Source organism: Amphibalanus amphitrite, unplaced genomic scaffold (assembly GCF_019059575.1).
Source record: "Amphibalanus amphitrite isolate SeventyFive unplaced genomic scaffold, NRLGWU_Aamphi_draft 000515F_arrow, whole genome shotgun sequence".
NCBI classification, from domain to species: domain Eukaryota; kingdom Metazoa; phylum Arthropoda; class Thecostraca; order Balanomorpha; family Balanidae; genus Amphibalanus; species Amphibalanus amphitrite.
The window spans coordinates 44,627-55,000 of NW_024882009.1; the positions used below are offsets into that span (position 1 = coordinate 44,627).

At 49.1% G+C, this 10,374-nt stretch overlaps 1 protein-coding gene across 2 annotated transcripts in view; it reads right to left on the minus strand.

The window, feature by feature from the left end:
* Positions 1-1,120: 1,120 nt before the first annotated feature.
* Positions 1,121-10,374, minus strand: part of LOC122393100 — a 9,774-nt gene continuing 520 nt past the window's right edge. Inside the window, exons 1-13 of one of the 2 annotated variants that reach the window (XM_043388733.1) lie at positions 10,132-10,374; positions 9,753-9,964; positions 7,869-7,995; positions 7,280-7,491; positions 6,842-6,958; positions 6,483-6,636; positions 5,938-6,116; positions 5,248-5,388; positions 4,781-4,885; positions 4,223-4,366; positions 3,424-3,870; positions 2,936-3,152; positions 1,121-2,484 (exon numbers count right to left, since the gene is read on the minus strand). The exon at positions 10,132-10,374 is cut by the window's right edge and continues 520 nt beyond it. In XM_043388733.1, coding sequence (XP_043244668.1) covers positions 1,538-2,484; positions 2,936-3,152; positions 3,424-3,870; positions 4,223-4,366; positions 4,781-4,885; positions 5,248-5,388; positions 5,938-6,116; positions 6,483-6,636; positions 6,842-6,958; positions 7,280-7,491; positions 7,869-7,995; positions 9,753-9,964; positions 10,132-10,315 — 3,186 coding nt within the window. In that variant the 5' untranslated portion in view covers positions 10,316-10,374 and the 3' untranslated portion in view covers positions 1,121-1,537. The remainder of the gene's footprint in view (positions 2,485-2,935; positions 3,153-3,423; positions 3,871-4,222; positions 4,367-4,780; positions 4,886-5,247; positions 5,389-5,937; positions 6,117-6,482; positions 6,637-6,841; positions 6,959-7,279; positions 7,492-7,868; positions 7,996-9,752; positions 9,965-10,131) is intronic. The other variant, XM_043388734.1, reaches the window with a different exon arrangement.

Consider the following 10,374-nt stretch of genomic DNA (forward strand, 5'->3'; position numbering starts at 1 on the left):
CGTGTATTTACCTTACATTTATTTCGTTTGTCCCATTACATAATAAACAAGCTGGAAGTACGGGATGACGAATAGAATGCTATGGTGCGAATACGGAAAACCCATTATGCCATAATTACTTCGGTTTCCTGCCACGGATTGTTAGGTCCTCTATGCTTGCGTTTCGCTTCGGATGTCTTGATTGAACTAGCAATAAATGGAGCCATCGTAAGCGGCGCATCAGATTTCCAATACCGTACAACTGCATAGTTACACATCTAATTCAAATTTCATCTAAGTAAAACAACACTTTGGAAGGTCGCGACACATTCAGGGCAATAAAATGATAAAAGGTAGCGCTCAAAAAGTCATCCTAACGGTAGGTCCCAATCAAACGCAACACTGGGTAGAAACTAATCATTACATCCTAGAGCAGCCCTAAATCAATCCTGCGATAATGCCCCACCACTGCCGGACACTATGGGGGTAGATCCGGGTGAGGGAGGGGTTGGAGGGGGGCAGTGGCGCTAAAGCCTGGATTACGGCAGAGCTTCGGAGCAGTGTTTAACGCACATATAAGATCGAAGGGTCTTTGGAATCAGGCTACCCGGACGTAACCCAAATCAGCTACTAAGCTACTAAACTGTAATAAAATTACCCGATAAAGCCCATCACTCCCACATTTGCAGGATATAGTTTTTATTTTGTTTAATTTTATTTTGCTGGTCTAATGCACATGCGGGTAAAACAATTAATTACGCAGTTAGCTACATATTTTGCCATATTGGCGCTAGTAAGATGCGGTGAACAGAGACAGTTAATATGACGCATGGATGACGGCCAGGGCCTTGCAATACCTAAATGTAATATCTTGCTGTTGAAACACTATGGTTTTGAAGATATACTCGGCCATACAAGTCTCGATAATTTTTGTAGTACTTCCAATGTGGATTCGAAAAAAATAATGCAAGTATTAGAATGAGACATACAATCCTACGAACTTATGTCAAGCAGGAGATCCAAAGAACCGGTGGTTGTCAAAGGTTGGTCCAAATGCTGAACATGTCACAAAAGTCCCTGGAAAAATAGTCTTACACCGCACTTTGAAGTAGTTTTATAAGTCGCAAACTACCCACCAGACCGTAGCGTTTCAGACATGTTGTGATGCAATCAAACTTGTCCATAACTTCATGATGGAGACGTTATTTTCAGCATTAAACATGACCTTATCTCAGCCGTGACTCAATTCGATTTTCGATCACATTTGACCAACTACTTCAACTACACTAGAAGCTTCCGTCCTGTGATTGAAAAGTTTGCAGCCAGATAGAGCTAATGTATACAAACCAGCATTTATTTGTACCTTAAATCATTTGAACGGTTATCAAAAACATGGTACCCAAAGATCGGGAAAACGGCGAAGGCTGATGTCAGGCATGCATTCACGACACTACCAGCCAAGAGGCAGCGATAGCAGCGAAATGCAAGCAGACTAGCTACTACTAAGCTGTCGCACAACAAGAGTTGACTGACCTGACTTTTGACCCGAGTCTTCTCCTCAGTAACAGTCAGTTGGGATGTCAATCTTCCGATCCATTGTCGCACATCGGAAAACTTCCTGCACCCTGGCGGTCATTCGGCCAACCAGAGCTTCTATCCACTCCGAGGCTGGCACAGGTGGCGCTGCGGTCGCCGATACAGAGGACGCCACCGTCGCTGAATCGCCACTGCCCGTCGCCTCCACCGCGGAAGCAGCGGTTAGGAACTCAGACAGTGCTATCCCAACTTCTGGGCGGCAGCGGAGTTGAGCCTTGCCGCCCCCGCCCCCGCCCACACGTCCACCGAAAAACTCCTCAGTACTCTGAGCCAATACACTGCTTATCACCGCATCACGTGACACCGCATCCAGTCTCGCATCAGAGTCACGTGGTCGGCCTTCGTCCCCGGTATCACCCTTTGCCACCTCCATACACAGCCTTCTTACTTCCTCTAGAGCGCCTGGCTCCAGCCTATCACATATCGTGACGTCACCGACAGTCATAGTGACGTCATCCGTAGTCTTCGTGAGGTCATCATGCGTCCCAACCAGAATCCGCGTCACGTCTTTTCCGATGTTCCCAGCGCTTGTTTTACCACTACCGTGGGTAGCAGCATCTTCGGCATGAGATCCAACGTCAGCTCCTTTACATCCAGCATCTTGATCAACACTTCTACCTGCATCCCGCTCAGCTCCTTCAGCAGCAATGACAGCAGCAGCAGGGGCCTCAGGCCCAGCTGGTAGCTTCTCTCCAGAAAGCAGCCGTACGACCCTCCTCAAAAGCGCCCTGGCCGAGGTGCGTTCATCATCACTAATCCCAGTCTCCCCATTGCCGAGGTTGGAGTCTGCGCTGGACTGGTCCGAGCCGGGCAGAGTGCGGGAGGCGAGAGAGAGCAGAGAGCGGCCGGCACCGTCTCTTAGCCAGCTGACGGCGGTAGAGGCAGAGACGGGAGAGCCGGAGGCGAGATCTGGGGAGAGAGGGTGGGGGAGGGGAGTGAGTGAGTGAGTGAGTGAGTGAGTGAGTGAGTGAGTGAAGGAGGGAGTGCGTGCGTGCGTGAGTTAAAACTTAAAACGTTTAAAGATAAAGAAATAATGCAATATTCAATATAGCATTTTGCAGAATAGAATATCCAGCTTTCAGTTGATAGCACTCAAGCCTCAGTATGAATACTCATTAGGTGTTGAATGACTAGCGAAACAGGTCAAACACAATAAATAATCTATCCCTCGATGTTCAAAAGTTGGCAAGACTGCTGCATCGAGCAAAAAAAAAAACACTTTCCAAGGGCAGCACTACACCCAAATGCTAACTGTTAACCCATTGAAGTCATAAGCATTGGAAATAAAAGAAGCATTACAAAATTAATTAAGATGCACTCAGTTCGCTCAGGTCCAGTGATATCTCTCCAAGTCACTTACCACAGTCCACAGCGGCGCGGTACACCATCTGAGCAGCAGCAGCGACAGCCAACTCCCCCGAACATAGTGCCGTCTGCAGCAGGGGCAGGCAGTCCCTCCATAGAGCGGGTGGCAGGGGGCGACGCGCCCCGCCCGGGCCCGGAGAGAGCCGACGGAGTAGGTAGAGCAGGGGAGCCGTGTCCAGAACAACGTCACCGTCCGAGCAGCTGGCCAGGAGCTGGAAGGGGGGGGCACGGCAGGTCAGGTCAGGTCAGAGTGGGGCAGGGGGGCAGGCATTGTTTCCAGGGATGCAAATACACTACACAATACTGAAGTGGCAAACACAAACACAAAATGTTCATGCAGTGGAAACACTGAAAAAGTGCGGCTGGTTCTCAATAAAAATTATTTACAGATAAAAGCCAATGCTCTTGACATTCATCCAGCAAAAGTCGAGAGTGAAATATATCATTCTGATTTCCGTAAGAATGCAAAAAAAAGGTTCTTACCCGACTGAGGTCGACGTTTTCCTCAATGTCTCTCCAGACCCCGCCGGTCGCCTCTTCGATCAGCCAATGGGCGACGCGCCGGCCGCCAGGCCCCGCCCCTATCAGTGACGTCACAGTCACAGAAGCCAGCCGATTGGTCGACAGCCATCCGCTCAGCGAACACTCTTCCTCCCCAATGGCCGGCTGAGGTGGTGCGCTGTCGCCATTGGTTGCTTGTCTGTCATCCTCGCTGTGATTGGTCGGTTGGCTGTAACCTGCCCTCTGATTGGCTGTTCGAACCAGCGCGAGCACCGCCTCCCCGGCAGCGTCCATGGAGTCTTCCCCAGTGGGTTTGGTAAGACGCGTGCTGAGAAGTCCAGCCAGACGGTCCCACAGGGGTCCAGAGCCGTGGGAGGAAGGTAGAAGACGACAGCAGCGGGTGAGGCACTGCACAGCGCACACTGCCACCTGGTGGAGAAAGAGAGAACTATCAGTATTGACGGTCAGCACAGGAGGGCGGGAGGGGCACTGCATGAGTCCCCTACTCCCCATCCGGTGAGTAGGGGAGGAACAAACAGTGAGAGGCGAGAGCACAGGGAGGGACGGCAGCTGATGATTGCAAGAAAGCATCAAAGTGTCTAAAAAACGATGAAAACGTTCATCCATTTAATATACACCGTCTGTATAATTATTTTACGAACACCTGAGGTAAAACAGTGACAGTAGAGTTCCATCAGAAAGAAAGACACATTGGATAAAAGCAAAAAAAAAAAAATGTGTGCTCAAACAAGAATTAAAACATTGCTTATTTGGCCCCTACCCTCTCAGTGAGGTCCGGGCTCTCCAGCACGCTGACAATGACGTCATCCAGTCCCGTCAGTGACGTCACATCACCGTCTCCGCAGTGACGCGGTGTGACGTCAGCCGGTCCACACAGGTTGGCCATCAGTGATAAGACGTCAGCCTGAGCGAGATGGCGGCGGGGGCAGGACGGACGATGTCAGCGCGTGCTTACGATGAAATGATGACTTATCTCCGTATAAGAACGCATCATATGCATTTCATTCAATGCCCGATGTAGGAAGTAAAAAGTCCACGTTTAGTGACAATGTCAATGTTGTTTCCACGAATCTCTTCGATTTTCAAAAAGCATTGTTTTCAAATATCACAGCTAGGTACCATGACCCATAGGAATTGTGCGAGAGCTATGACTGATGGAAACAGAAAATTGAAAACAATGAAACCCTATAAAGTTATAACTTACCTATTTTATGGGTTTACACACAAAATCCAATTGAGATAGAGAGCTAACAGAAAACTACAGGCTCGACTCTTTCAGGACCAAGCCCCTGCCACAGCGTCACCCAGTCCGACCTACCTGAGTGCGAGGTGACCGCACCACGCCGTGTTTCAGCAGCAGCACCCAGGGCTGGATCAGCTGACAAAGAGCAGAGTGCTCCAGAGGTGATACTGTCGGACGGTCCTGTGACACAGAGAAAAAAAAGATGTAAGATGGACACAGAGCCGAGAGCTGCAGGGGCGAGTCGGACGGACAGTCCTGCAGGACAGTTGGAGATTACACAATAGACTGGCACCCTGGACAACATTTCAGGTGAACACTGTGCAAATACAGAACAAAACTTGTGCTATTTTTACCCTTTGGTCAGGGTAGCGGGGAAATATTGTCACGTAATCATGAATTGCAAAGTTACAAAATACGAATAACACGAGCACACATATCAATATAATTTTTTATATAATGCGCCAACCAAAACACGTCTAAACTACGGTTCAGACCAAAACTTATTCCCCAAAAGTTCCATGTTATTGGCCCCAGGTGCTTACCGCTCGGCCCACGAACACCTTCCTCAAGAGGTCAAGGTCACTCGTCAGATCAGGGTCAGCGTCACCGCCTTCCAGCGGAGCTATGCTGGTACTAGAGGTTCCCAGAACCTCCGCCAGATGGCTGTCACCGGCCACAAACTCCTGTTTGGAGACAGAGAGAAGTCAACGTGAATTTAATTGAAAAGAAATCCATCGTGCGTCGCGAGGGTTTTTTTTGGTTAAGCCCTTTCGGTCCAATGGGACCATTTCAGAGCCGGGAGGATGGTAGGATATAGGGGGAGGCATTGGTCTGGGCAGGCACCCTAGTGAGTCACCGGGGCTGAGCCCGTCCAGAGGACGGGCCACCCAGCCTCAAGGTACTCACTGCACCCGGCTACGGGGTGCGCTCCCTCGGGAGCAGCGGTGCCGCTCCAAGGGAGCAGCCCGCATGAGGTAAAGTTGCCTGTCCACCCCGGAGGGGGTTGCGGCGTGGAGGAGAAGGATCTTAGTATCCTGAGGATAGAAGCACGGAACGGTGTCGCGAGGGTTGATCTAAACTCAATGTAACTCAAGCCTGCGACGAGCACAGTACCAGCAAATCGATGAAAATTATATCGCAATTGCACAGAAATTGAGTCGAGGGATACACAGTTGAAATATGAAGAACGCAAACCCATCGAGAAAGGTCAAGCCGAGTTGAGTTCCACTGACCTCGACTGTTTTCCTGTTTTCTCCAGCGATGTCCGTCTCCGTGGGGGTCAGTTTCAACGCCCGCCATCTGTGGAGGACCGACCACACTGGAGCTGCAGCTATTGCCGATAGGTGGCAGCACCTGGTACCGCCCAACAGGCAGGCATCCAGGACCAAGGAGGTGACGTTACGGAGCGCATCTGAAAACGAAAGATAGCGTGAATAACGCACCGTTAAACCACCGAACATGAGGAAAAAAGCTACTTAGCTTTCATCGAGACATCTGCAGCAGCAACCTATGGTCCACTTTTTTCGCTTAGTCCTGCCGCAAGATCATCAGTGAAGAAAAGATTGAATTGTGCGCAACATGTGACGACAAGAGCCTATTCGGGACATTTCGATACGAGACACATTTTAACATCATCATCAAGCGATTGAAGTCGAAGGTATGCCAGTCCGAGGGACCAATGATACAAAAGCATCACTTCTTGTGTATGAATGCTCTGTACGACACACAAATGCCCCCAAGCAACCCTTATGCCACATCCAGTGCCTCAGCAGCTCACCTTTTCTCTCGGCCTGACGGCTGAGCGCTTTGCACGCCCTCTGTACCGCTGTCTTCACAGATTCCTCGGACGCTGATTGGTCGAGCAGGTGCAGGCCGACAAACAGCTGAGCGGGGATGAACGGGGACGGCGATACTTCCATCGGTGGTGCCACCTGGTGAGGAAAAGGGGGAACTTTCGGAATCCATGACGCAATATATCAAGTAATTCTACACACATGACATTGGTTATCGTTAACACGTCCTGCGCCCAAAACAGTGGCCTTCAGGACTCAGGCCTCGACATCAACTAACATCCCGTGACAGACCCCATCCCTCCTAGACACATCAGTTAACCTTCAGCCTTCCCTCGCCCCTGACCTGCTGTTTGAGGGTCAATATGAGCCGCCTATGGTGGTCCGTCTGAGTCAGGGCGCGACAGTCCGGCTGTCTGAGCAGGTGCTGAACCAGCCGCAGTAGCACCTCACAGCAGCTCAGCTGTGAACACAGAGAGGTTAGACGATTACAGATAATTGTTGTATCACGTCGCAATATCAGGTCACAGCAACATATGAGCTGCTGAGAGAGGTTAGAGACACAGGTGTTGAGCGGCTACATATGCGGTTGTACGGTAGCTCAGAGCAGTTCAAACTGTGATATATCGCCAGATGTATCGCAGCAATCAGCACAGTTCACACACAGACTAAAACAGACTCGCAGATTATCCCACAAAAAAATCGTAAGTACGCGGAAACTTAGATCCCCGTTTTCGTTCCAAGTACGCCCCCGTCATTCCCCAGTCCGGACCCCTCTACTCACCCAGGCCGGCGGACAGTCCCTCTCCACAGGCTGCATCAGTCGCCGGGACGGTATCACCAGGAACCTGGTGAGCGCCTCCAGAGGACCCTTCACCTCTGCAGCGGGCCCCGCCCACAGCCGCGCCAGGCGACCAATCAGCAGTCGGTGCAGTGAGGGTTTGTACCGGCCGCCACCAGATGACAGCACCGCCGATATCAGCATCGACCAAACACCTGGAAGGAGTCCGTGGTGAGGTCAGGGAACTGGGAAAGGCTTGATATTAAAGCTGCAGAATTGAGCAGGATTAGAAGATTTTGGGTCCGAGCATACGAATCCCGTCCGACCCAGAAAAGCCGAGGCCCTAGTGAGATCAGGGCCCCATTTCACCCTACGACGCTACCGAGCGCTAACAGGCATTGGTGCTCAGCTTCTCTGGAATTAAGCAAAAACTAGCAATTCTGCTGTTTCTATATAAACCGATCACTAATACTGGTAGTGCTCAGTGGCATTGTGCGGTCACACAGGGCCCAAGTAACTCAAGTTATGCTGGGACAGCCAGTCTCAGCTTGGTCATTTCCCTTACAGTCATAGCAGATGCGGATATGCATACCTGTCTGATCGGCCCATTGTCTGCCTGCTTTGTGCTCCAGACAGGCTGAGATGACAGCCGCCAGTGGCAGGCACAAGGCCGCGCTGACATTCAGGGCCTCACAGGACTGTACCAGAGCAGAGAGCACCTGGAAAAGATGGAACAGAGGGATGGCATGATATTTAGTAAATAAGCGATGAATTGACAGATTAGTGAGGAGTGAGCAAGGAAGTGCAGTTTAGAGAGGGATGGAGGAACTGAGAGTGAGGGAAGAATGGGGAATGGTAAAAAGGAGGGATCCCATTGGGGGACAGGTAAGAGAGGGAAAATACCTATATGAAAAATATTGATGGTTGTAATAAACAAAGAGTTCGATGGAGTCAATTCTAGCCACAAATTATCAGTGAAGCACTGAAAAACACCCTGGCCTTAAACAAGATGGACAGAGTTAGCAGTGACTCCACTTGAAATAATCAACAATTGGTAAAGGAAAATAAGACCAGATTACCATAATCATCAAATCATCATTATAATCAACTTCTTTTAACCCGCGCCCTGCTGGGGGGGGGGGGGTGTTTGAACACCCCCCCTTGTGGTTTTTCGCGAATATCTCAAAAACGGCGGCGCGGAGCGCCGCCGTTTTTGGTACACCTTATCATACATCAATTCTACACATGTTGTAAAAATTTCAGACCAAGGTCATTTAAGGTCAGGTCACCAGGTCACTTGAACTGACCTCACCTCATAAAAAGTTTCAATGTCTGCCATAGCTACACCGAGTGACCGATCGCTTTGAAACTTTAAGCGATTGCTAAGAGCAATAGCATGTACAAAATGTATATCTCAGAATTTTGATATCGATGACCTAAGGTCAGGTCAATTTTGCGACCTCCCCATTATAAGTCAATGGGAGAAAATTGAAATGCGCTTGTTTTGGACAAAAGACATTATAAACACTCCCAAACACTGAATTACAAGTGGTTTAGACTTACTGAACATGAAAATGGTGTCTGTGACCCCTGTTTATGCCCTGAGGTCATCTTAGGTCACGAATGGTATCTAACAGTTTTTCGCAAATAACTTTTGATAGAGGCATGCTAGAGCAATGAAAACGCCTTAGATGTGTTCAGCTTGACGATACGGATCGACTGATATGCAACATGACCCTTTCCGGTCAGGTCATGACCTTGACCTGAGGTCAAATTTTCAAGTTGACCTTTCAAGGTCAAGTTATAGTTCATTCGATGCGTCTTGACGAGAGGAACACGATGCCGGTAAAAGTAAGCTCGTACAAGGCTTGGGTCAAATGTTATTGCAGAAAAACTGTTTTCGAAAAAATCGGCCATTTTTGCAGTTTTTGCCCCCTGCAGGCAAAACCGTTGACGTTAGGTCAAATCTGAGAGAATTATTCAGAAAGGGCGTTAATAGGGCTATCGAATGCGCTTTTCCGCGGCGCCGTAGCTCTATTGGTTCCCGAGTTATGCGTTGGCTTCTTGGAAATTGTCGACATTCAACCTGGAAATCGGCGAAATTTTGCCTTCAATGACCTCTGGTGACCTGACCTTTGACCTGACCAAAAAATTGACCGAAGTGATTTCGTCATTATTTTTGGCGCTCTTTCGAACGCCGCCGTCCGCGTATCGCTACGTGGCCCAGGAGCCGAGTTAGAAGGGGGGGTGTTCAGACACCCCCCCCCCCCAGCAGGGCGTGGAAATCCAGGACCCCCAGCCGGGCGCGGGTTAATGAAACCCCTTTTATTTGAGTTTATGGACAATCATGAACTAAATTATCATCAGGGCCAAATATCTGGGTTTCAGGGCACCAACTAAGAAAACAGTATCAGTATGCATCATGCATGTCATGAGAGCTCAATAAGTACAGCACCTCTCTTGGGCATCCTCTCACCTCTTTATGTTCAGCTTGCAGGTGAACAAACACATTCTCATGTGGCACCAATGAAGCCAGCACATTCAATGCAAACTTGTGGTGGTACGGAACTGTGACATCTGCACTTGCTATCATCCGTGGCAGTGACCCTAGACTGGAGACCAGAAAGGCATGGAGCTTCCACCTCTCCAAAGTTGCCCAAGTGTCCTCAAACTGCACATGAGCCTCAGCTGAGAAGTAATAGTGCACATTAGTGAACATGGAAAACATGCAGACAGCGGACTCATGCAAAGAAGAAAATGACTGGCTGAATAAAATCATGTACCTAAACAGAAAAAATTGATTAATTGTTATTGTAGTATGCACTCTAAAACAAGCGGGATTTGCAGTAACCAACCTTGATGAAGCAACTCCTTGATATCTTCAACCAGCATTTCTAATAAAACTTTGTCCAAAAGATCAACTTCTTCAGACTGAAGAACCATGAGAAGATTTGACATTGTAGTTGAATTAACTTCCTGGTCTCCATCTCCTGGCACTTCACTTTGTCTTGCAAGCCCTTTCGCTTCCATTGCTTGCATTTCAGAATATTACCCTATATACGGTCTCGATATTACCGTACAACGCAACATCCATACCC